At 41.4% G+C, this 27,915-nt stretch overlaps 1 protein-coding gene across 1 annotated transcript in view; it reads left to right on the top strand.

The window, feature by feature from the left end:
- Window positions 1–25,735, top strand: part of szt2 (SZT2 subunit of KICSTOR complex) — a 118,001-nt gene extending 92,266 nt beyond the window's left edge. The window contains 9 exon segments of the mRNA XM_042512659.1: window positions 77–229; window positions 643–745; window positions 4,214–4,328; window positions 12,736–12,823; window positions 21,488–21,576; window positions 21,578–21,607; window positions 21,836–21,937; window positions 21,939–22,001; window positions 25,120–25,735. Of these exon segments, the coding sequence (XP_042368593.1) occupies window positions 77–229; window positions 643–745; window positions 4,214–4,328; window positions 12,736–12,823; window positions 21,488–21,576; window positions 21,578–21,607; window positions 21,836–21,937; window positions 21,939–22,001; window positions 25,120–25,299 (923 nt within the window). The 3' untranslated portion in view covers window positions 25,300–25,735.
- Window positions 25,736–27,915: the final 2,180 nt, after the last annotated feature.

Below are 27,915 nucleotides of genomic sequence, written 5' to 3'. Positions count from 1 at the left end.
TTTAAATTTTGATGAGATGTACCATATTTACATGCCCTCACCCTTATATTGTGTATTTTTTGCCCTGCCCACACAGATTACAGTACAGAGGAGAGCTACCAGGCCAGAGACTATCTGGCAGCCACCATGCAGTTCATCCCTGGACACTTTGCCTGTGATGTGGTGTGGAGCACCGTCATCCACATTCACCCCCGCCTCAAGATGGGACCCAACATGGGGGTGTCCAGGGGTGAGTGGCACATTTGAACACTAGGTGTTATATAAAGCCATCCCTATATACGGTCAACATCCACAATGACTCATCAAATCTGTGCAAGTTGGTAGTTATTTTAAAACCAGATTTACAGGTTGTATAGTTAGTGTGTTCACTTTGTAAAATTGCTAAAAATGACTCAGAATATATGAGTTCATATGTAAAATTTAAGTGAGTGGAGCCTATCTCTAATTTAGGACTTTGTTAGGAAGCTACAGCAGCTCTGTGTTAGTTTTTAGCTGCAGAACTCACAACTTCACATCATTGACCACTGTAATTCAGTTTATTGTGTTTTTGTTCTAATATAGTGATGATCATCTTGTTAAAAAAAAATTGATTTAATTTGCAAACATGCTGAACCTGTCCATATATGTGTCTCTGCATCATAGCGATCCAGGCCCTGCGCTCTGTGCTCAACTCTTTCTGTGTGGTCAACAGGAAGAACATGTTTGTCTACCAGGAGCGTACAACCAAATCAGTCTTCTACCTCAGGTTAGACTTTCTCATCATTCTTCAATCTTCACCTTTTCTCTATGTCACTGGATTTCAATCTTTATCCACCATAAACATGCAGTGGCTCTGGGAGGCCTGTTCATTCACTTGTAAACTTTGTGCTCAAAGGGTGACACTAAAAGCCTGGTGAGACCATCCTGATCATGAGAGCTCAACATTGTGTTTCTCTCCCTGGTTCAGTGTGGACTCTCTGCAGCCCCAAATGATTTCAGTGGGCAGGAGTTACTTGCTTTGACAGAGTACTTTAACTAATCCTGACGTTAGCACTAGCATCTGCTCCTCCATTACACAAATACGTTGTCAGATAGACAGTAACGGAATATAAGAATACAATCTATTTATATCTACCATTTGTATGGATGTGTACCTCGTTGACATCAATCCCCATGAGGTTTTCATTGTTTCTTTTTCAGCAGTCAGCTGCCTCTGGACTGCTGAATACCAGCTGGCAGCGTCCTTGTTGTCTGTCCAAAGCTTTGTGAACACTGATCTGCAGGGTCGTGATCTTAGCTTAGCAGCCTCTTGTATCTGTACCTCCATCAGGAGGCCAAACAAAATCAGTGGCCAAACAAAAATAAAAATGGTATTTGTACCAAGGAACATCTTTATCACCAACAGAGCCAGACAGAAAATCAAGCTTTTGGCAAATCCAGTCAGAAAAACAGTGAAAAAGTATTTTTTCTCCATGAAACTGAGTGCATGCTCTTGTTGTTTAATTGTTGTTGTTGACTCCATTACTTATCTAACCCTGCTCATGTTAAAGTTAGCATTTTTTGGTGTGTGAGCTGCCATTACTGTTTTGAAAGCAGCGGCCTACATGCTATGTCATCAACTATCATACAGTCCCTGATTGGCTGCTGACGTTTTTAGTTTTAGAGCGGATATCCCTGATTGGCCCGACAAGACTCAAGTGGATTGAAATAGTTTGGGGCTGCAGAGAGTCCAGACTGAACAGGGAGAGAAACAGAATGTTGAGCTCTTGTGATCAGGTTGGTCTTACCAGGATATGACATGTGGGGTTGGGGAATATTTTCCATCAGTCTGCTTGAAGGAAAGATTCACTCACTGATGGTCTGAAAGCAGCAAGATATTAGAAAGGAAAACAAACTTTCAGGTAGATGGTGGAGCTTCCATATAACAGGTGGAGGGAACACTAGTGTATCCTCAGAGTCTCTGTGCACAGGAGGGAGCAGAGTGGCGAGCAAGTAAGCTATGTAAGGCAGTGGTTCCTCAGCTTTCTCCCTCAGGGGTCTCGTTTTTATGATTGAGTTAACCCTTTAATACCTGGATCGACATTAGTTTTCTTGTGCTGCATTTAGATGCCATTAACTAGCATTTATATGTCTGAAACCTGAAGATTGGTTTGATTTTTTTAAAAAATATGGGAAAAAAACATAATGAGCAACTTGGTAAGATGTCCTGCAAACTGCAGAATAAAATCGCAAAAGATGACTATAAATCAATTATTATATATGATCAAATACAAGGGTAAAATTTCCAGAAAACTATTCATAATTCTGTTAATTTTATGCTTAAAATTATGCTACAGAAATAAGACATAATAAAAAAAATGTTTCAACACTTTTTGTGGTCATTCTCCTATGTTCCTTTTTTTTCAGGTAATTTTCTTGTTCTTTTTTTTTGCTAGTTTCTTGCTAATTTGAGGGATTTTTCTTGTTAAGTTGCTTTTCACCCTCTGTTTTTCAGAGAAATTAAGCCACTCAGGTTTGCTCAGGTTTCAAAGGGTTAACTACTGACAGAAGAAAAAAATACCATGTAGGCGCAGACGTTTCTAGTGACCTTTCTGTCAGCTCCACTAGATTTGTACTAAATCACTGCTCTTATGTCTAATTTGCAAGTGTTGGTGGAGCTTTTACTCTCCTGACTTCTGCTAGCTAGCCAGGTTGTGGCTTTCAAATGTAAACATGCGGAAAAGAGAGAGAAGATAATCAGCAGTTGAACCAGCATCCTGCGTGGCTGTTTTCAGATTATTTGTCGCTCCATTTGTCTGTATGGCCCTCCATTACATTCTTGTGAACATGATATCTAAAGAATGCCTTGATGGAGTTTCTTTAAATTTGGCTTAAACGTCCACTTGGACTCAGCAATGAACTTTATTGATTTTGGTGTTCAAAGGTCAAGGTCACTGTGACCTTGCCATCTCAGTCTTGTGAATGCAATGTCTCTTATCTCCTTAAAAGAATTTCCTCACATTTGGCACAAACATCCTCTTGGACTCAAGAATAAAGTGAAAAGTCAAACATCAGCTCAGTGTTGTCATTTTGAAGCATCTTGATCTTGGTTAGCCCATTCAAACCTGGATTTTCACAATGAACCCCATATGTACCTGTTTGTCTTAATTTGACTATTTTCCTTCAGCAGGCCAGACACACTGGGATTGAGTCATGCTGCCTTTGGCTTGTAAGATGTCATCAGTCTCTGCGTGTTCAGTTTCTCAGAGTTATTCACTGAATCATGTTATTTATCGGAATGGGAATGAGTAATGTTTTCCCAGATTGAGTGTTGGCATGAATTAGGGGGGATCGATTTCTCATGGAGGAAATTCTATTCTAAGAACTCATATTGAGAACATGGGAGTAGCAATAACAATGCACAACACTATATCTGATGCAGAATTCTTATTTTCAATCATAATTCAGTTATCAGTTGATATAAAAAAGTTATTTACACTAACAAAACATAACAAAAAAGCATTAACTAATATGCCTATTACACAAAGGCGAGGTCAAACATAAAACAGTACACAGTGTAATTGTCAGCATCGGAGAGAGAGATGCACCATGTGACCTGCAGTTTCAGTCAGGTGACAGCTCGACAGCAGCTGTGACACTTTATACTTTATACTGTTATAAAGCTCCAACAGTTACTCACTACAATCATCTGTGTCCAGTGTTATAACGTTGTATATTAAATTGCCTTGTGTGTTTGATTTAAGTATCCTCGCTATGAATGATGTCAAAATTTGCTTGCTGTGTGCTGCAGGAAATGGGTCCAATTTAAGATCAGTCCCTCTGTGAAAAACACCTTCTCACCAATCAAGACTACAGTCATTTTGTTTGTTTTTTTTGTTTTGTTTTCCATTCACATATGTCTGTAATGGAGCCATCAGATAGTATTTGTTGTTATTCATACACAGACAAAATATATAGGCTACACATACGTTTAAAAAATACAACAAGATGGAGTTCCCTCATAATGGTGAGTATTCAAGGAATCGATCCACAGATGAACTGTTTTGGCGCACTGACTTTCCAACACTTTATTGGAAACATTAGTGCATTAGTGCGAGTGTCCTCCTGATAGAAAAGGTTGAAAAAACTGGGGAGGGACAGAAAAGATAAGAGAGAAGTATCACATGTACATAACTGTGCTCTGCTCAGTCACAAATGTCACTTTCCATATCTGTTGCTTGTGTTTGTCTTCCAGACTTTGTGAAACATCACTGACAGGGAAATACTCGGATGGGGATGGAAACCTTCACATGACTCGCTCTATTGGGCTTGCCAGGAGTCAAGAGCCCCTGCTCTCTGATGAACTCATGGTAAGAGAACAAATGAAGCGTGCACTCACAGTAAATGTTCTTATTAATATTGGTGTGTGAATTCCATAAGCAAACAACATAAACACTGTCCTCAAATTCGAGTTATGGGTTTTATCACAGCTGTAGACTTGCTTGGACTCGAGTCACTTTGTAAACTGAGAACTTGTGACTCGACTTGGACTTGTTGGCTGTGCGAAGTGACTCACTTGAGACTTGACTGCCTGAAGACTTGATACAACTTAAAACCAAAAAAAAAGCAGTCATAACCTCAAATTAATCATTATTGAAAAAAATGCTCCTCTGTACATAGACCATTGCCAAATGTTTTAGATTTATTGCACAAGAATAAAATCAGGAAAAAAAACTTCATGACAAACACATGACAAGACAACTGTGGAAACAATAAGGCCTCTTACTGTAGGTAGTTATTGCTACATACAAACATGGCACTTAGTGTAAAAGGTATCAGAGGAATAATAGAATGGATTGAGCCCCCAGCAGCCAGACATGACATCACTGCAGAGCAGCTTCTCTGAGTGCAAGCAGACAAGAAACCAAATAAAGAGTTGGAGAAAGCAGCAGCAAACTGTTGTTGTCTGCAGAGAGGAAAAATCAGATGCTGATAAGTCTATTAAAATAGATACAGACACTCACAATCAGAGCTACCATGGGTCCTTAAAATCCATGAAAGTTTGTGAATTTTAGGGTGAAAATTAAAGGCCTTCAAAATGTTTGAAAGCAAACAATTAGACAAGGCAATGCCTTTATTGTGTCATTATTGTAATTTAATTGTTATGTATGACATCTATTGCATGTCTGTCCTGGGAGAGGGATCCCTCCTCAGTTGCTCTTCCTGAGGTTTCTACCATTTTTTTCCTGTAAAGCCCTCTAAGGTAAACTGTGTTTTGTGATAATGGGCTTTAAAAATTAAATTGACTTGACTTGACTTCTGTTATGAAGCTAGAAGGCAGATTTATTAGTCATTTCTTTAAACAAAGTTAAAAAAAAAACAAAATTTAATTTGTCCTTGATAGTGTGAGTTTTCTGTCATGACTTCCGAAGGATGGAGACACCTGTTACTCCAGCTTCAAATGAATAATAAAAGATACTCACCTCAGGAAGCAGACACCGTCGAGGCGACAATGCCAAAATGATAGTATGAGTTTTCTGTCATGACTTCCGAAAGATGGAGACACCTGTTGAAGCTTCAATAAGCACACGTTTAATATGAGTAAAATTATGTGTATGCAATTAAAATTACAATTACGGCAAACATGAGTACAATAAACAAGTACAACATAAATGAAGATGAGTACAAAGATGAACTAAAATGAAGACTACAAATGAGGACAAGTACAACAAAGACGAGCGCTCGGGTCAGCCCAGACAGAGACAAGACTAAACGCAGACTAACTGACACAGAACATAGAAAGCTGGCTTACACCGATCACATGGAAAGGCAGTAGTATTTATACAATGCTTTGACATATATGGTAGGTATCAATTACCAACATGTCAGGTACTAGACTTCTCTTGAGGAATGAGGCATGTATTTGTGTTGCTACATTTGCTTGCACTGGTCCAGTTCACATATCCATGGCCAAGCATATCTTACAGGGACTAAGACTTCACCATATATAAGTAGCTCTATGGAGGATGCATAATCATAAAAATACATACTAACAGTTCCCCCTTTTTCTTTTTATCTTTATTTTTTATTTAATTTATTGTTTTTGATTTTTGATTCTTATTTTATTTTTGTTTTTTTTCCTGTTGCTATGTTTATCTTTTTTAGAAAATTTTATCATGATACCTTTCTTCTACATGAACCATTACCAGAGTAACTATAGCAACTAAATTAGCAACATACAACATACACTAGACACACATAAAATGTGACATTACACATAACATTAAGCTAATCGAATGTCTAAACAAATTGTTGTTCAGTCCAAATTACTAATAGCTTTAGCAGAAAAATTAGATAACTGATTATCAATGTTGTCTAATTTTATCAATTTTAATCTAAATTTTCTGATGAGCTGAAAATAGGTGTTGACGTTCGTGATCGGATCCCATTTGTACAGCTTTGCTGGTGTTGTTGGTTCCTCTTTTAGAGTTGAGTCTCCCTCAGGTTCACTTGGCTCAGGTAACTTGCATGTTCTCTGAGTTGACCATCTGCTGGGACATAGAAATAAGCCACCAGTACAGTGTACACACAACACTGGACAGGGAATAGCTGTACTCATGATGCAGAGTGTTACTGTTGTTCTTCAGGAATACTTACACCGCAGGCAGAGTTCCCCACTCTGCCGCTGCGTGTATTTCGCGTCTTAACACTGGATTTTTCTCTGTAGATGGTTGACACTGAGTCTGTTACTTCTCTGTTGGTAGGTGATCCTGCCATGGTCATGTGGTTTTGTACCAATGCCATAGAGTTCCTCTTCTTTTCTCTGTATAGGCCTTTCTTAGTTTCTTCTTCCTTGTCTTTTTGGATATGGGGGTTCAGCTGCTGATTGGGCGCAGCTGTTACAGTCTGGATTTCTCATTGGATGTGAAACTGTCAGTGACTCAAAAAGGAGAATTACACAGATGCAGATGATTCTGCATCATTACACTCAATGCATTACATCACGTTTCCCCTTGAAAACATACTTGAAATCAAAGACAATAATGAAACTATAGCATTAATCAAAGGATGGCCCATTTTAAAGACTAAATCAGAGATGAATAAATCAGAGCATAAAAAAATTAAATGAAAAAGTAGATTTCCCACAAGAACTGTAAAATGTAAAAATTATAGTAAAAATAGGCCTTAAATCTACATTTGTGCCTTACAATACACACCGGATACAGCACTTAGGAGTAAATGTTGACATTATGTTACTTTCAACATAGCTAGTACCATTACTCATATTACCTTTATCATTGAAGATAATAGATATGTATCTATTCAACATACAACGCATGATAACGCAGAAGATGACTATTAGATTACTGAGGTAAGAATGTGTCAAAGGATATCTTTCATGTGCATTTTTTGGAACTCTTTTTGACTGCTATGTTAGTCTTATAAGAGTTAGTGGTTAGTTTATGGAGGTCAATGTTGTCAGTGATAATGATGCAGCTTTGAACTGGCTGGCATATATCCATTGTAGCTGACCCTTAACCTTTACTGCAATTCTAATAACCAACAGAACTTGCGTTGGAGGACAATACCGTGGTTCTCCTGGTTGAAAACATGTTTTTGCTTTTCAGCTGGGAAAGGAAGAAAATCACCTGCTGAGAATGCTTTGGAACAAAAGAAAAAAAGAGACATAGTTTTGTTCTGCCTCCTGCAAATATGTCAAGTTTTAAAAATTAATTTCTTGTCCATCTGGACAGCCAAAGGAAAAAGGTTGATCATTAAAACCTCATGCCGTGACAGCCAAATAGTCGTATTAGACATAGACCTAATTAACATTAATTTTAGAGATGCTTCTGTTCCATTTTTTTTTTCTAGATTAATGGATTTTTTAAGAATATATCTTTATTGTCCTATTTGTTTTTTCTACTTGCCCAGAACTCCGAGGGTGATAGAGTATTTGAAACATTCACTTAATTCCTAGAGCCAGTACTAATTGCTGAGTCACTTGAGACGTAAATTGCATTCTATTATCAGAGCCTATACTAGTAAGATTACCAAATCTGGAATTTACATGTTCCATTAAACATTTAACCACCACACATTATTTCTCTCGTGAGAAATGCCTTAAGCTATTTCAAAAATGTGTCTACAATGACTAGGAGATAAGAAAAATCCTACATTTAGCGTATGTGTGAAATCAAATTGTAAAAAGAGCCTGTAGGTATCGGTCAGGGATAGTATTTTGATTGATTCTCACATAGATTACATCAAGCACAAGCTAGACATTGTTGAATAAATTCTTTATTTGTAAAAGGAGGATCAGTTTGTATGTAATTGTAAGGCTGGCAAAGCAGTGTTTAACCAGGGGTTAGAGAGTGGTGCATAGCTGCCCTCTTAGTATGCCTGTCATATAAAATATTACCTTTTGCTACATCTAAGGTAGTATCATAGTCAACAGTAGATATCTTTTTTTTTTTTTTTTTTTTTTAACAAGCTCTGAATATTGAATTGTTTGGGGGTTTTTTTGTATGTAATATCATCTGGACACATGGAGCATCCATTACAAAGCAAGATTGTTATCCTCTAGAAGCGTCTGTTCTTATACTAGATGTTGAATTAATTAATTCTATACTATCAGGTATTGAGGTTTCCTCCATATCAGTGTTATACAATAATATTTTCAAGTGTATAAGATTTTGCATTTCCGTTAAAACATGGTCATAATTGTTGCATCATTGCGATGTCATACGTTGAGTAGTAACGTTTTGCAAAATGATATTTACGACATGTGAAGTATGAAGTATCAACGGATGTCCTAACACAATGGTTTGTGATTTCTTGGCCATAATGGCAGCAGCTGCTACTGCATTTAAACAAGGAACCATGCCTTGAACAATCAATGGTGAAGTTTTAGAGTAATATGCAACTGTCTTGATCTTTTACCATGCATATGAGCCAAAACAGCAAAGGCGACAAGTTCATTTTCAGCAACATAAAGATGAAATGGCTGCTCGTGATCAAGCAGCCCCATAGTTGGAGCGGAACAGAGGAGGTATTTGATGTGACGGAAGGCTTGTCTCATCTCTTTGTCCCATCGGACGACATCAGGAGCATCCTGAAAGTTGGCTTTAGTAAGACAGAGTAATTCGTTGCATAGTCAGCCAACACGTGCTTGACAATAGTTCACAAGACCCAAAAAGGATAACAGTTTAGTCTTTGTCTGTGGTCTTTTGATCTCTTGGATAGCTTCTAAAATACTAAATACATATATATCTAAAATACATTATTCTCGCCTACGTTCACTTTTGAGGACACGACTAAAAAAAAAAAAAGGAATTACCTTTAAGTTGTCCATGATCAGTTTTGATATAGCGTCCATGGAGACAAATAATAATCGTCAGAGTCATATACCAGTAGAGCAGCAAGATTATCCAGCCGTAGTTAGAATTTACTGTTATCATTAAATTTTTATGGTTTTTATGGTGGTCTGTGATAGTCCATGGTCTGGGGTATTTTTATTTAGTTGTTTTTTCTAACTTTTTTGGTTTATTCATTCATTCATTCATTCATTTTCTGTAACTGCTTGTCCTCGTAAGGATCGCGGGGGGGCTGGAGCCTATCCTAGCTGTCATCGGGCGGAAGGTGGGGTACACCCTGGACAGGTCGCCAGACTATCGCAGGGCCGACACATGTAGACAGACACATATATGTGCTCACAGTCACAATTTACGGGCAATTTAGAGTCACCAATCAACCTGACCTGCATGTCTTTGGACTGTGGGAGGAAGCCGGAGACAACCCACGCAGACACGGGGAGAACATGCAAGCTCCGCACAGAAGGCCCCCGCGCACGGACCGAATCCCATTCTAGCCGGGGACAAGGGACCCTCTTGCTGTGAGGCAACAGTGCTAAGCACGACCCCACCGTGCTGCTCCTTTCTTGTTTTAATTATTTATTTTTATTTATTTATATAATTTATATACATATATATATATATATATATATATATATATATATATACACACACACAACCACATATAATTATAATATATATAATATAATGTATATGTAATTTAATGTGTTTTTTGTACAGGTAAATCATATTAATTTATTTTTAATAGTGGTCAGTTGTTTGCCTTACAACAGCTTACTGGGTTGTGATCTTATGATTTAATTCAATATACTTAATATGTAGTTTAAAATTTTCATGCACAAGCAAAATTACAAAATCACTACAAGACATGTACTTACAAGTCCTGAGAGAAGCTCAATAGGGTGTCTCCTTTTTTATTTTTAACAAATATTTAACTAATTTAATGATGGACTGAGTTACTATAATTTACTGTATATCAACGCTGTCTGATCAATCAAGGCTTAAGCTTAGTTGCCTGAAGTTCATATTTTAATTGATGTCAAATATCTCCACAACAGGCACTCCGTCTATTTCTTATATAATGATAACAATACAACAAAATTAACAACATTTAACACGTGGTAACAGGACAGGGGCTGTCCTGCGGTCAACCTTCCTTCCTGTAACACCTTTTTAGAGCGTGCCTTACTTACGCTGCTTTTCGGGGCGTCCCCCTTTCCACATAATATAAATTTTATTTGTTAGGTGAGCAATTTAACCAAAAATGAATAATAAAAGATACTCACCTCAGGAAGCAGACACCGTCGAGGCGACAATGCCAAAATGATAGTATGAGTTTTCTGTCATGACTTCCGAAAGATGGAGACACCTGTTGAAACTTCAATAAGCACACGTTTAATATGAGTAAAAGTATGTGTATACAATTAAAATTACAATTACAACAAACGAAAACAATGAGTACAATAAACGAGTACAACATAAATGAAAATTAGTACAAAGATGAACTTAAACGAAGACTACAAATGAAGACAAGTACAATAAAGATGAGCGCTCAGGTCAGCCCAGACCAGGGGTCGGCAACCTTTACTATCAAAAGAGCCATTTCTGGCTCAAAACAAAAAAAAAAAATCTGTCTGGAGCTGGAGGTAACACAACACATATAGTCAAACTAGCCTATCAATATTATTAATGGGTCTACATGAGAATTCATCAATATGTTTTACCACTATTCATTATTTTTTGTCACATTAACTTTGCAGTGTTGGCGGTAAAAATTAAAAGATCTATCCATGCACTGTTATTATTATCTCTAGGCACTTATAACTTCTCCATTTTACTCTGAGACTTCTCCTATCTTGGATTTGGAATCCATAGCTAGTCAGGCCTTTTTAATCCAGGACCGCCCACCATTTTTGAAATCAGGCAAAATTTAGCAGAAAAGGCACCAAGGCCACAGAAATATGATGCATATTTTAGTTAATGAAATACATTTTCATATTCTGTGTACAGGCTACATATTTTTGCAATTGAAAAATTGAATGAAAATATTTAAAAAATAATCGCAATTCATTTCCATATCATTTTTAGTCAGAGACACAGAAGCCACTGGAGAGGGGCTAAAGAGCTGCATGTGGCTCTAGAGCCTCAGGTTGCCTACACTTGGCCCAGACAGAGACAAGACTAAACGCAGACTGACTGACACAGAACATAGAAAGCTGGCTTACATCGATCACATGGAAAGGCAGTAGTATTTATACAATGCTGTGATGTAGATGGTAGGTATTAATTACTAACATGTCAGGTACTAGACTGTGACACCGATTACATGGAAAGGCAGTAGTATTTATACAATGCTGTGACGTAGATGGTAGGTATCAATTACTAACATGTCAGGTACTAGACTTCTTTTGAGGAATGAGGCATGTATTTGTGTTGCTAAATTTACTGGCACTGGTCCAGTTCACGTATCCATGGTCAAGCATAATTTACAGGGACTAAGACTTCACCATATATAGGTAGCTTTTTACTTGAGGTAGACATAGAGTCTCAAACTAACTATGAAGATACATAATTATAAAAATACATACTAATAGTCCTTGATCCTGCTACGTCTTTGAAGGATTAGGAATTAAAATCAGCAACTACTATGAAAATTCCATCAAGTTGCTTGGGCATATTGCTGCTGGTGGCATCATTAAATTCCTGCAGTGCATTTTTTGAATTTTGTGTCCTTGTGGCTTGTGTCCTTATGGCTCCCAAACAAGGTCCACGCATCCAGTGTAGTAGCCCAATGCTGAGTGAGCCTCACTCACATGTCATCCACTTTATTCGCCTGCAACCAGACATTAGCCAGAGGAAGTGTTGGTAGAGGAACAGCTCTCGGTCCATGTCAGGTCAGCCTCACACTGATGCGGGCTCTCCTCTCTTTCTTTGTCCTGTGCTTTCGGTTTTGTTTCTCCCCTCTGGTCTGACCTGCTGCTTGCTGTATGCTGTCGGTGGGGATCCTCTCATGGTCTGCTGCATTCAGTCCAAACCCCACACAACTTTTCCTGATGTTGATCAATGCCACTCTATCATAGAAAAGTCATGCTTCAGCAGAAGGGGCCATGGAGTCAAAAAAAATTCAAAATATCAATGTCAAAATATAGCAACTGTGAAAACACATTTAAGAAGCGCTCACACATTCAAGCGTCTGTGTCATTTTAATTGTCTGCCTGCTTTTGTTGTTTGTTCTTTTAAAGTTTCTCCAGTGTGTAACAGTAGGTAGCCTTGATCCTTGTCTCAGACTGTGCTATATTATTTTTATTTTTTTAACGTCAGTGTGTGTAATCACTCTGTCTGGACTAGTAGTGTAGTCAAAGTGCTGGTGCAAAATTGTTGACCTCATTTGTCTCTCTTTTGTCAGGGCTCCAGGTCTTCTCTGGACAGCTCTCGGCCAGTTGGACAAGTTGACAAACACATCCTGCTGCTGGTGCATGGCGTGGGAAATGCAGGTATGAGCTGGGAAATATTAAGAGCTCATAGTGATTGAAATTCTCAATATTCTCAATAAAGTGATTTATCATAAAAAAGTGGAGTAGTAATAACAAAATAAAGGAAAACCCAACCTTTTACTTTTTGTTGAGGAAAACTTCATCAGGTTCAACAATTAAAAAAAACAAACAAGCAAACTTAAGCTTTGAAGAAAATCGAAAATTATGATGAGAGTTTTGTGCAACTGTATGTCTGTACATTCCATGCTTGTGAAGGTGATGTTTCAAGAACACATTGAGGGACTTTATTCAAATAGCACAAATGTTCACTTCAACTACAGGATAAACTGATTAGATTTTGTGATCAGTAACTACAGCTTCATTATTTTGTGGTTTAATATCAGCAAAGCAACAATAATTGGGGATGCTGACATTAAGTGGTATCATATAAAAACTAAAAAGTCATAGACACAGTGGAGCCTTTTGGCACTCCATACAACATGTTTCCACCTCATGGGCATGCCTAAAGGTTTTATCCAATTTCCCTTACTAGAGTCTGCTCCTAGGTCCAGATCTGCTTCTTCTGATATGAATCACAGTATATTTGTCATGAATTGAAGCTAGATGTGTGCAAATTGAATTGATGTCTAAATTGTGTTTACAACAGAAATTCTGGGTGTGTTGGAAACACTTTGTCTGCAAGAAATAATGAGTTTTTTGTTGCGTTGGAATCATGTATCTTGTTGACAAGTGTAGGTGCAACAGCTTAAAGAGCATTAGAATGGCTATCAGGAATGATCAAAAATAGCATTAAATGGTACAGCATTTCGAATATTGCCTCACAGCAAGAGGGTTCCGGGTGTAGAGTTTGCATGTTCTCCACATGTCAGTGAGGGTTTCCACTGGTTTACTCGTAGTCCAAAAACATGCAGAGTCATCGGTGACTCTGATTGTCCATAGGTGTAAGAGTGAATGGTTGTCTGTCTCTGTGTGTCAGTCTTGTGATAGTCTGGTGACCTGTCCATGGCGTACCCCACCTCTCGCTGAAAGACACACGCACACGTGCATCAGTTGTGAAGCCAGGCTGCTAAGTGCTGTGGTTCTGATGTCGAATGATGTAGTCTTTTTTGTGCTGTGTTCCACTGGGCAGCTTAGAGGAAACTGGTCTCTCCATCGCTGTCCTTGCAAAGTTAGGGGCTCCGTGCTAACTTGGATTTGTTGCTCTTTGTTGCTTGAGAATTCAGCTGGCAGACTGTTGTAGCTGCTAGTGCTAAACTTGTTTCCTCTAAGTCCTTTGCATCTGCTTTGTGAGCGGGCCACACTGAGATCATTGCCACATCAGGTAGATAAGAAAAGAATAATGGTTTACATCTCACAGTAAAATTTCAGTGAAGGTCACACACATGGAGAAATTCATCTTTGCACTTCCAGTTATTTCTACTCAACTGCACTCAATACTTTGTTATTATAAATCTGCAGGACTATTGGCAAGACCCAGTTAAACAAAGTTGATAATAGCACTGCATTTTCAGGTTTTTAGTTTGCCAAAGTTTAGTTTGGAGGTAATTTTTCCCCATTTTTCCTACATATTCCCTCTCTCTGATTCAACATGGTGGGACGACTTCGTTTTCTTAATAATCTGCGTCACAGTTGTTGTGCAATTTGATCATTGAGGGGGGTTTGGGCTGTTGGCGGTAGCATAGATCATTTTGAAGATGAAATACATACATACACATACCATAGCTCTGCATGGGATTAACTTAAAAATTCAGTGTGTTTGATCATTCAGTGTTGGTGGTATTTCCACTGTCACCTTCTTTCTGTGGATAATTTCTGACCGGGGACCGATGCTGTTCCACAGCACTGTCAACATGATGAGGGAGGAGGAGCTCCTGCAAACATCCTCTGCTGCATTTGTGTTTTCAGCCAGTGTGGCTCTTCCCGCTGACAGCAAGCATTTGTCATCAGCTTCCCCTGACATCTTTTGTTAAGAAAAGGGTGGAGGATAATTGAGATACATGTATGCAGTGTGTCATAGTCATTTCAGTTGTGTGTGTTTGTGCTTTGACTGAGACACATGAAAAAACACTGCACTGCCGATATTAGTGTTTGTGAGTTTAAAGGATGATGCTGACATAAACCAACCATGCTTTTGTTTGTTTTTTCCAAACTCTCTGACTTCCTTGCCTCTCCAAAAACACTGATTCAGACTGAAGATGTACATCTTCGCCTCACAAATACATCGTATCATTTTTTAAAAAGACTCAAACAACTGATCAGTGTCCATCCATCCATTGTCGTCCGTTTATCTGAGGCCCAGGTCACGGGGGCAACAGGCTAAGCAGAGCACTCCAGATATCCCTCTCCCCAGCAACACTTTCTAGTTCCTCCTGAGGGACCCCAAGGCGTTCCCAGCCAGACGAGATATGTAATCCCTCCAACGTGTTCTGGGTCTGCCCTGGGGCCTCCTACCAGTAGGACGTGCCTGGAATGCCTCCAGTGGGAGGTCCCCAGGAGGCATCCTGTTCAGATGCCTAAACCACCTCAACTGGCCCCTTTCGACTTGAAGGAGTGGCTCTATTCCAGGCTCCTTCCAGATGTCTGAGCTCCTCATCCTATCTCTAAGGCTGAGCCCAGCTACCCTCTGGAGGAAGCTCATTTCGGCCGCTTGTATCCGCGATCTCATTCTTTCAGTCAGGGTTAGGGTTAGCTCATGACCATAGGTGAGGACTGGGACGTAGATGGACTGGTAAACCTTGTGTACCACGACAGTCCGATGCAACTCCTGCATCACTGTGGATGCCGCACCAAACCGTCTGTCCATCTCATGCTCCATTCCACCCCCACTCGTGAACCAGACCCGAGATACTTGAACTCTTTTGCTTGGGGCAGCAACTCACTCCCCACCCAGAGGGAACAGTCCACAGTTAACGGCAGAGAACCATGGCCTCAGATTTGGCGGTGCTGACTCTCATCCCGACCTATCCACACTTGGCTGCAAAACGCCCTTCTTCCCCCCGGCTGTGCCTTGAGATCCTGTCCATGAAAATCACAAACAGGATTGGTCACTAGGGACAGCCCCGGGCAGGGGCAACACCAAAGTGTCTGACTTTAAGCCGAGTATGCCAACACAGCTCTCACTTTAGTTATACAGGGACCAGATGGCTCGTTGAAGCGACCCCGGCACCCTGTACTCCCGCAGTACCCCCCACAGGACATAAGGCTTCTCCAAGTCCACAACGCACATGCAGACCAGATGAGCAAACTCCCACAACCCCTCCAGCAGCCTCGCTAGGGTAAAGAGCTGATCCATTGTTCTATGGCCTGGATGGAACCTGCATTGTTCCTCCTGAATCAAAGGTTTGACAGTCAGAGCCTACTTTCCAGCACCCTGGTGAAGACTTTCCCTGGGAGGCTGAGTAGTGTGATACCCCAATAATTGGAGCACACCCTCCGGTCCCCGTTTTTGAAAATGGCAACCACCACCCCGGTCTGCCACTCCACAGGCACCGTACCCGACCTTCATGCGACACTGAACAGGCATGTCAATCAAGACAGACCTACAATGTCCAGAGCCTTCAGCATCTCAGGGCGAATCTGATCCACTCCAGGCGCCTTGCCTCCAAGGAGCTTTTTGACTACCTCAGTGACCTCTGCCAGGGATATGGATGAAGGTTCCCCCGTGTCTTCAGACTCTTCCTCCTCGGAGGAGGCATGAAGGCAGGGTTCAGGAGTTCCTCAAGGTGTTCCTTCCACTGTTCGACAATATCCCCAGTCCAGGTCAGCAGTTCTTCTCCCCTGCTGATGACAGCCTTAGACAAGCCCTGCTTCCCCTTCCGGAGATGCCCCACGGTTTGCCAGAACTTCCTTAAGGCCAACTGAAAGTCTTCCTCTGCGATCTCCTCCCACACCCGAGTTTTTGCTTTGGCGACCACCTCTGCTGCAGCCCTTCTGACAAACGGTACCTGTCCACTGTTTCCGGAGACCCCCTGGCCAACGAAGCCCAGAAGGCATCCTTCTTAAGCCTGACAGCCTCCTTCACCACTGGTGTCCACCAGTGGGTCCTTTTATATGCCGACACGACAGACACCAACGACCTTCTGACGACAGCTTTGAGCAGCTGCCTCTACAATGGAGCTTTTGAACATGGACCACTCAGATTCCATGTCCCCAACCTTCCCCGGGATGCACGAAAAGTTCCTCTGCAGGTGTGAGTTCACCCTCACTACACACTTGGGTTTACCAGGTCTGTCCAGCAGCCTTCCCTGCCACCTGATCTCTTTACCCAAATGTCCAAGACATACGGTCGCAGATTGGATGATACGACTACAAACACTGCTCGAACATGGTGTTCGTTATGGACAATCCATGACTGGCACAGAAGTCCAATAACAAGACCCCACTCAGGTTCAGATCAGGCAGGCCATTCCTCCCAATCATGCCCCTCGAGGTTTCTCTGTCATTGCTGCCGTGAGCGTTGAAGTCCCTCAGAAGAACTACAGAGTCCCCAGTGGGCACCCTTTCCAGGGCACCGTCCAGAGACTCCAAGAAGAACGGGTACTCCGAACTGACGTTGGTTGCATACGCACACATGACAGTCAGAGACCTCCTCTCTGCGACACGCAGTCGCATCGAGGCGACCCTCTCATACCATGGGGTAAACTCCAACACAGCTGTGCTCAGCTGGGGGCTGGTGAGTATCCCCACAACTGCCCGGTGCCTCTCACCCTGGGCAACTCTGAAAAAGGCGAGGGTCCAGCCCTTCTACAGGATTATGGTTCCAGAACCAGTGCTGTGCGTGGAGATGAGCCCAACTATATCTAGCTGGCACTGCTCCATCTCCCGCACCAGTTGCGGCTCCTTTCCCGCCAGAGAGATAATGTTCTACGTCCCTAGAACCAGTCTGCAATGCTGAGGATCGCCGTGCCTGGGGCCCCGCCCTTGCTTGCCACCCAGCACACAAGCCACCCAACCACGTTCCCTTTCCCTGCGGGTGTTGGGCCCACAGTGACACTTCACTGATCAGTGTAGTTTTAGCAAACTAAGATTTTAGTTATTTTCACTTATACATGCATACATCAACTTTATTTAAATCATGCTTTTTACTATTTCCCTTTAGAAGTCTACAGCAACCTATACTAGACAAATCTATTTACATATGATAAGGGATGACAAGATGCTTAAAGTGTATTAACGAACAAAGATCAAGATAGAAAACTGAAGAAATAATAATTAACTTAATGAACAAACAGTTTTTACCTGCACAGGGTAGATGCAATTTACATAATGTATATAAGGCCACTTTTGGCACATTTACCAAAGTGTAAATAAAAATTTAAACAATTTTTTTAAACAAAAAAAAAAAAAAAACCCAAAAACTAGTACAATCAAAATTAGATTTTATATAAAATCAATATGAAGTAAATAACAGTTGCAACAAAACTATTAAAGATGCAATATTTGTATTTTCTCCCACCCCCTAAACCTACATACAAACATACAGGATCTGCCTAAACTACTGCTCTGTGACTGTATGTTTTTTCTATGTTAAGCTAGACACATCTCTGGGCTGGTTTCTCTTGAATATGTGTCAGAAATGGTTCCCATATTTCCCAGGAAAGGAGAAACCTCAGGAAGAGTGGCAGAGGATGATGAGGGATCCCTCTTCCAGGAAGGACAGACGAGCAATAGATGTCATAAATAACAGTTGAAATACAATCATGGCAAAAAGGACAGAGAAAGAGAGAGGGGAAAAGAGAGGGAGAGAGGAGGAGAGATGCACAGCAATACTGGAAACAGATGCATGTCATATTACATTAACAATAGGTTTGAAATTACTAAATGCACTCTATGATAATATTGTGGGTGTTGATAAGAGTCCCATGCATATATTGAAAGTGGAAATGTCTCATTAGATATTTCATGGAAATGTCTCATTAGATATTTCACTACACCAGCTCAACACAGCTACCAGGCAGGATCTGCCAGCTGCTGGAGGTTGTGTCATTCCCAGGAGGCTAATCATTATCATTTGTTTTGGGCTTGTCCAAAAATAAATACTTTTTGGCGGAAGATTTATTCAGAACTAGTAATAATATTTGGAACTGACATTTCATTTAACTGGGACTTGTACTGTCAGCTAATGTAAGTGTGAAGAGTAAATATTTAATCGGAATACTGAGTCTAGCTGCTAGAAAAGCAATAACAAAAAAATGGCTTAAGCCAGACACCCCAACTATAGATGAATGGTATGATATCATTTATGAGATTTTCGTTATGGAAAGAATCACTTTCTCAATGAGGCTTCAGCAATCTAAGTTCGATGACATCTGGAAGCAATGGAAAATGTATATCTCCCTGAAACGCCCCTCTTTTATTTAAGGTTCTTTTTTCTATATTGATTTTATTTTCATTTTTTAGACCATATAAAGACGCACTGGATTAATTATTTATTTAACTGTAATTTTTCAACAGAAAACACCCCATGTTCATGTTAGTGTTAATGTTTAAGGAAAAGAAAGATATACATATGTGCGGGTATGTATGTATATGCATGTATGAATGGGTGTGTATGTGCGTATGTAAGTATACATGTTGTATGTATGTATATATATATATATAATATATATATATATATATATATATATATATATATATATATATATATATACATCTACAATTTTTTTTTTTTTTTTTTTCTTTTCTCTTTTCTTCCTTTTTTTTTTTTCCTTTTTTCCGGACATTTGAGGCAGACAACGGAAACTAGATACACGCCCAAATGATGTCCCAGATGTAAATGTCTGTTTCTGAACGTCTGACTCTGTATATCTGATTCGGAATGTCAATAAAAAATAAATTTAAAAAAAAAAAAAAGAAAGTGGAGGTGTGGCTCATAATAAAGGCAGTAGAGGGTTGTGTCAAGCAAGATTATGGCATCGGCGCAACCAGGACCCACAACACAGGCGTAGCCTCAGGCAAGACCACAGCAGTGGCAAAACCAAGGCCACAGGCAGGACGAGCCAGGGGTACAGTATCAGTGCAGCCACAGCATGAGCACGACCCAAAGGCAGGATCACAGCACCAGCACAGCTTTCACCACAATCACGCGCAGCCAAAGTTGCTGCCAGGATCCGGGAAAAACTAGGAGACAACGGAGCAGAAATGCTCTGGAGAGGCAACAGAGTTAGCGTAATGCAATGAGCGTAATGCAGTAAACAGACATGAGCGTTTTCAGATGGAGGGAGAAAAAGAAGGAAAAGGAGCTCAGTGTATCAGTTCAACTAAAACACAAGGAACTTGTGCTCCAGAAAAGGATAAGTGCTCAATAAAGAACCTAGGGTCACTAGTCAGCAATTATGACTTAAGTAAAAAGGCCAGAGAGCAATAAGAAAAGAAAGAAAGAAAGAAAGAGGAGGTAAAGCCAGAAAGAAAGAGGAAAAGGAATGGAAAGGAAAGGAAAAAAGGAAAGGAAAGGAAAGGAAAGGAAAGGAAAGGAAAGGAAAGGGAGACTGATGAAGAGAACAGAAATTGGACAGTCATTCTCCTGCAGTCCAGCAATAAATCACATGGCCATACAGCAGCTGCTCGACCAATCAACACCTGAAATCAGGAACTATATTGGGTCCCATCAAGTTGAGTCCCCTCTACTGCCTGGCTGAATATGCATAGATTGACTTCAGTTATGTGATGGAATGTAGAATGTCTTGAGAGTAGAATTGTTTGATATATTATGGACATTTATTATTATTATTATTATTATTATCGTTATTATTACTACTACTACTACTACTTTATCTTGCTGTACTTTCCTGCAACAACCTGATATAGAACTCATGTATGGGCTTTTAAAAAATAGCTGAGGTCCCTGTGTGTAGAGCATAGGTGGAGCAGGCTGCTGTTCCTCCTGCAGTCGGCTGGATGGTGCTCTTGGACCTGGAACATCTGCCTGTGTTAGACAGGCTGGGATCACATCAGCTCTTTCTCGGAGGCAGCTCATTAAAACCCAGGTCCAACTGCTCCCTTCATTCACTGCACCTTGAACTCTCGTCTTTACTTTCAAACTTCACTGGATAGCTTTATTGGCACCTCCTTGAAGTATGAATGTGTAAAGTACCCCGTCAAGGTCATCAGACTGAAATATTGAATATGAACAGCACTTGATGTATAAACCCTCTGAAGAATCATATATGTAAACATTGTACAACACAGTGACAAGAACATAGAAGGAGTTTTTCATAAGTGAGCATGAAAGTTCATTCCTAACCTTGTAATTAAATTACAGTTCCTTTCCAAACTTTCTCCAGAGCTTCCTCTGTGGATAAAGTTTGCACTGTTGAAATGGACATAGTTTAGTTATCATAGTTAAGTCATGGGATGACAACTGAGCTATCTCCATAACAATGGAGCAAACTCTGCTAAAAGGTAGTAAGATGCAGTTGACAGCCCCACAAAATACCAGGGAGTGGACTTTGAGTTAAGGATTTTTCATACATTTACATTTTTTTTACCTTAAATCCGCCAGACTCTGTATGGAATCATCTTGACTGTCAGACTCATTAACTCGTTAAAAAACATATTAAGACCTTTAATCGCTGAAATGCAGTCACATTTGTAATGCACTAGCTGGTCTGTTGTGTATCTCCAGCACAAGGGCGCTACTGACATGTCTGTCCACTTTCTGTTCAGGTCAAGAGATCACGGATGAGCTGGTCAAGGTACTGCGCAAGCGCCTGGATGAGACCACATTGGACATCATCACTGTCATGCTTGTGAGAAAACTGCAAGCTGACCCCTGCTGATGTTGAGGTAAATTGCTCATTTGGATGGGTGTCATTTTTATAGAATTTTGAGGAAAGCACACAGACACCACCTGCATGTTTTTGTGGCTGCTCAGAAGTTCTGCTCACATGGACCTGAACACAGTTTAAAGAGGATGGGTTTCATTCCAACTGGGCCAACCAGAGTACACTTGTATGCGCTCACACTACTGAGAATTGCTGAGGATAAAAGCCTTTTGTCTTGTTGTATGCTCAGTTCATCCAGCCATCCGGATCTTTGGCCACTGAGGTGATGAACTTCAGCCTTCCTCAGTACTGTCTCCCCTGGCTGCCAGCTGTGGCTCACTACCTCAGACAGAAACCTCCTCATCTTCCTGCATGTCCCCAAGTACACCGACAGCAACACAGCACACCACTTCAAGGTACAGTCCTCACCTAGAGTTAACTGTGTGTGTGGCATGTTGTTCTCAACATTTTTCCATAAATACCTGGAAAATATCTAAGATGTGGATATCAGACTTTTTTTTGAGTTACAGAGCAGGAACCGTTGGTTGTCCTCAGAGGAAAGTTTGGATTTGCTGCTTAGGTAGCTTACATTGTATCCACCAACATAATAACTGAGATCTGGGGACACAGCGTTATTGCAAAGTGTGATGGGGCAAGAAAAATGAGCAGTCAGATAAGGTGAGAAAAAGGTAGGAAAAAAAAGAACCAAATATATCCAACAACAGGTTAGCCAAATTGTCTCAATCACCTAATTAGAAAATTAAATTGAGTGAAAAATCAGAGTTTAATGCTAACAAGCCCTAAACTTCACAGGAAACCTGTGCCTACAAAACTACAGGAATTTTATAAGGAAGTGGCTCATCATTATCATCTCCATTTTCACCTTCTTTTTCTTATTCTTCAGTCCAATCCAGTCCTAAAGTTCCTTAAACAAATTTTTTAGCCAATAGTCCTGATAGTTTTGCTACAGCAGGCTTCTAAAGTTTAAAAGTTTGAAATTCATATTAAATCAGTCTTAATGCTTGCAACTTCCATCAAAATGTTGCCCTGACATAAGCAGAAATGTTTGATGTTTTGAGCTGCAGGAACTATGAATGCTATCACTCTGGTTATCACAACTGTAGAGCTAAATCCACCTGTCTCACCACATAATTAGCTCTTGACACGAAACTGGCTCCATGGCATCATCAGGCTGTCCACCACAAACAATTCAGACACTTTTTTGACTTATCAAAAATTGAACCCACAGTGCATCAACATTTTTTAGTGTAAAAGGCTACTGCAAAGTCTCGCTGAATGAATCTTCAGTATTTATGAAAAAAAGAATAAATTCATAATATGTGTCAGAAGTAGTGTGGTAATTATCAGAGTTTTTTCTCAGAAGCTACATTTTTGACAGTATGAATCCTGCCCTCATGTAAACTATGGCAGTCAATGGAAAAAAGAGCACCCTTAAACATTGTTTTGTTACATTTGGAGTAATCAGTCTAAACAAATACACTTATAATTTTTATTTGAATTATATACCTCATGAGTAAATTACAGACATCTCTAGTTTTCAAGATGAAGTACAAAAACTCTCAGAATTTAGTCTTGTTAACAGAATTTGTGACACAGTCATTTAAAATCTGCCTCAACATGCAGCTCTGGTGGTTGCTGAAGTCAGTGTGAAGACAAAGTGGTTTCTCACTTGGCAGGAAGCTCAACATGATCCTAACTTGCTGTTGGAGTCTGAGGCTGTGAGTCTGACGGTGCGTACCCACCAAACGCGATAAAAATTATTTCATCGCGCCTCAAATGAAATCGCATCGCGCCGGACGCTCCAGTTTTGACGCTCGTACAAAAAACCCCAAAATGGGACTCGACGCGCGACGAGCCCGCCCAAACAACAACATTTCTTCCGCCATTTCATTCTCTCGTTGACCATGCCTGACCACGATCGCTGCACTGCACCTGCTCTGGAGAAGTTCCAAGCGTCGTCTGCAGGCTAGGCGCCGACATCGGTTCTGGGTGCATGCTACCCTACGGAGGCGGCGTGAGCTCGGACCGATGACCGTCTCCTGCAATTTCGCGTCCAACGCGCCGCGCAATCACGTCCATCGCGTCGCCCGGCAAAATGAGGCGTCAAATCGCGTCTTTGCATTGACTTTGTATGTAATCTTGAGGCGCGATCATTTTTAATCGCGTTTGGTGGGTACGCACCGTAAGCCCTGGTTGATGCAGGATAAACATGCTAATGCTACTTAGACATTATGCTGTGTGAATCAGAGACCTGTGCTTTCCAAGATATTTTTAATGTCAGGAGTTTGAAATAGCTTTGATCCGGGCAGTTCTGCTGACAGACCATCTTGTATTTCTCATTTGTCTTCCTCCTCTTTCTTTTGTCATCTTTCTCTTCTTCCTTCTCCTCAATATGCCCAGCCCTGTCTCACTACTATACCTTTTTCCCTGAGAAATAATGGAAAAAAATGTGTGTCGAGTCGGTCATGATTTGTTGTTGTTGTCATTTGTTTCAGTTCAGTAAAAGATATCTTTAAATGTGCACAGTTTTTTCTTTCGAAAGCAGTTGTCCTAAAGCATCAGTTCAGATGATTTAATCAAAGAAGTGGGAGGGAGTGACGTTTAGCTGCTTGCTCACTTGCAAACAATATTTGTCATATTGAATGCTGTCTTATGACTGCAGACCATGTGTCTTCAGTGGATCAGCTTATACTCCAGCAGAGCAGAGGTACATAAAAGCAGATTGTGCAGCACAGCTGATCTGCTGTAATAGTCTCCTTGTTTGGGTTTGTTCAGCTTTCCATTAGGTTAGGATGTTCTGTCTTTAGCACAAGTTTGCATGTCAAACCTCACCAAAGATGAGTGATGTGACCAGAAGGAATAGTTTGACCTTTTTGGAAATTTGCTATTTGCTTTCCCACCAAGATGAACTCTCATGTCTCATATGCAATAACTATAGAGCTTGCACCGGGTGTCAGCAGAGAAAAAGACTGCATCATGAAAAAAAGAACAAAGTAAACCGTTTCTGAAGAATGAGTAGTTAACTTTTCAAAATAAGTCATTGCAGCGTGCAAATCGAAACTGTCTCTCTGCTCTGATAGATTAAGCAGTATAACACACAACTCTGTTCACAGTGATCGAGATTCAAGAGGAATAAATCCTAGATAGCTGAGACTATGATCAATTTGACAAGTCTCAGTGTGATAAGATAATCCTTTATCCTTCCAACAATGGGGAAATTTGCATTGTTACAGCAGCCAGGTGTATACAAGAAAAGCAAGCAAAAGAGCACTATGAATAGTAAAAAAAAAAAAAATAGCAACAAACAAGGTGTCAAATAGTAAAAAAGTAAAAAAAAAAAAAAAAACAAACAAGAAAAAATAACTGTAACAAAAATAATTACAACAGTTACACATGGAAGATAATTGCACTTGTAAAAATATACACTTTTGGTATAAGTGATGTTTGGAATAAATGCTATCATGTGTGGTTTGAGCTTCCAGAGGTTCATTTGTTCTCCTGTTGTGTCTGCAGCACTACTGTCATCTGAGCAGTGACTTAGCCGAAGGTGACATCTACCTCTACAATAAACCTGGAGGCCAGGGGACTGGAGGCAAAGGTAATCACATCCCCCACCAGGCCTCAGTCCATGTGTGTGTGTGTGTGCGCGCGTGTGATTATTACATACAATCTGAGTTACATCTGCATTACTAGTCTAATACTAAGGACTGTGACTAAGACCTCTGGAAGATCAGAAACCAATCAGCTCACAGATTTCACATCCTTGTTAGTGCTGAAAAGATTAGTCAACAAATCATTTTTATACATAAATATCCTCAGGGACCCACAAACTGCCACAGCACTACTGAAACTTTACCACCTATTCACACACTCTCATTTTTATTCCTACTTCTCTTAAACTTAAAAGGGGAAACAGACTGCAATACAAGACCCACACAAGCTGCAGAAAAAAAATACTTAAAAGCATGTTGAACCTCTGTAGTTTTTTGTTTTGCTTTACCTCAGTGTTTCTCTAACGTGTTTAATTTGTTGAATTGTTTGCCGCACAGTTTGGCTTTTTGTTGTCCTCTTTTCTGCCAGATGCTGAGAATTATTCTTGTCCACCTGTTGTTTTCTAAATGCTAACTTTAACTTTGCCCCTAAAAGCTAATAGGGACCACATGCAGTGGTATGTGGGGGGTCACTGTTGTTGTGTTTGTTGTAGTTGTCCTGGTGATATAACAAGACATCTGATTGACGGATTTCAATCAGCAGCACTGATAGCAGTACTGACAGAAGCCCAGAGAGTACCTGGTTTTCAGTTCAGAACCACTTCCTGAGAAATGCTCAAATTCACTTCCAGGAGCATAAAAGCAGGACCCAGGATGATGGTCTTACACTAGGTTCACACCGGACGCAGAAGTGCCGTGAAGCGTTCCGATTATCAATGGAGTACCGACCACTTGCCTTTGGCGCCCAAGTTAACAGATTGGGCACACTGGATACGGCGTGGCACTATGCGACCAGGCCGCCTCACAATCTGCCATGAAAGTTTATCAACAGTGCGTAGAAAAGGTTCTGATTTCTGTCTTACTTATAAAATTTAGAATGTGCATATGTACAAAAAAAGTATTTATCAAATGTGCGCATCAGTGTTGATAAGTCCCACTTATTCTGAACCACTATGCTTGCGCACATTCTGAGTCCATTGCATTCAGAATTGCCTCCAAGTATCCCATCCATCCATCCATCCATCCATCCATTTTCTTCCGCTTATCCGGGGTCTTCATCCAGCTCTTCCCGGGGGACCCCGAGGCGTTCCCAGGCCAGCTGTGAGACATAGTCTCTCCAGCGTGTCCTGGGTCTTCCCCGGGGCCTCCTACCGGTGGGACGTGCCCTGAACACCTCACCAGTGAGGCGTCCTGGAGGCATCCTAATTAGATGCCCAAGCCACCTCATCTGGCTCTTCTCAACGCGGAGGAGCAGCGGCTCTACTCCGAGCTCCTCCCGGATAACAGAGCTTCTCACCCTATCTCTAAGGGAGAGTCCAACCACCCTACGGAGGAAACTCATTTCAGCCGCTTGTACCCGCGATCTTGTTCTTTCGGTCACTACCCAAAGCTTGTGACCATAGGTGAGGGTAGGAACGAAGATCGACCGGTAAATCGAGAGCTTTGCCTTTCGGCTCAGCTCCCTCTTCACCACGACAGACCGGTGCAGGGTCTGCATTACTGCAGACGCCGCACCGATCCGCCTGTCGATCTCCCGTTCCATCCTTCCCTCACTCGTGAACAAGACCCCGAGGTACTTAAACTCCTCCACTTGGGGCAGGACTTCGTCCCCGATCCGGAGGGGGCACGCCACCCTTTTCCGGCTGAGAACCATGGTCTCGGATTTGGAGGTGCTGATTCTCATCCCAGCCGCTTCAGACTCGGCTGCGAACCGATCCAGTGAGAGCTGAAGGTCACGACCCGATGAAGCCAACAGGACCACAACATCTGCAAAGAGCAGAGACCCAATCCTGAGGTCACCAAACCGGACCCCCTCAACGCCCTGGCTGCGCCTAGAAATTCTGTCCATAAAAGTTATGAACAGAATCGGTGACAAAGGGCAGCCCTGGCGGAGTCCAACCCTCACCGGAAACGAGTTTGACTTACTGCCGGCAATGTGGACCAAGCTCTGGTACCGGCCATACAGGGAACGGACAGCCCGTATCAGGGAGTCCGAAACCCCATATTCCCGGAGAACCCCCCACAGGACTCCCCGAGGGACACGGTCGAATGTCTTCTCCAAGTCCACAAAGCACATGTGGACTGGTTGGGCAAACTCCCACACACCCTCAAGGACCCTGCCAAGGGTCCAGAGCTGGTCCACAGTTCCACGACCGGGGCGAAAACCGCATTGCTCCTCCTGAATCCGGGGTTCCGGCGGACCCTCCTCTCTAGTACCCCCGAATAGACCTTACCAGGGAGGCTGAGGAGTGTGATCCCCCTGTAGTTGGAACACACCCTCCGGTCCCCCTTCTTAAAAAGAGGGACCACCACCCTAGTCTGCCAGTCGAAGGGCGCTGCCCCCGATGCCCACGCAGTGTTGCAGAGTCGTGTCAGCCACGACAGCCCCACAACATCCAGGGTCTTGAGGAACTCCGGGCGGACCTCGTCCACCCCCGGGGCCCTGCCACCGAGGAGCTTTTTGACCACCTCGGTAACCTCAGCCCCAGAGATAGAGGAGCCCACCCCCGAGTCCCCAGGCCCTGCTTCCCCAACGGAAGGCGTGTCAATGGGATTGAGGAGGTCTTCGAAGTATTCCTTCCACCGATCCACAACGTAC

This window comes from Plectropomus leopardus, chromosome 3 (genome assembly GCF_008729295.1).
Source record: "Plectropomus leopardus isolate mb chromosome 3, YSFRI_Pleo_2.0, whole genome shotgun sequence".
Lineage (NCBI taxonomy): Eukaryota > Metazoa > Chordata > Actinopteri > Perciformes > Serranidae > Plectropomus > Plectropomus leopardus.
The sequence above is the reverse complement of the archived record's forward strand: the minus strand, read 5'-3'. Positions and strand labels throughout refer to the sequence as shown.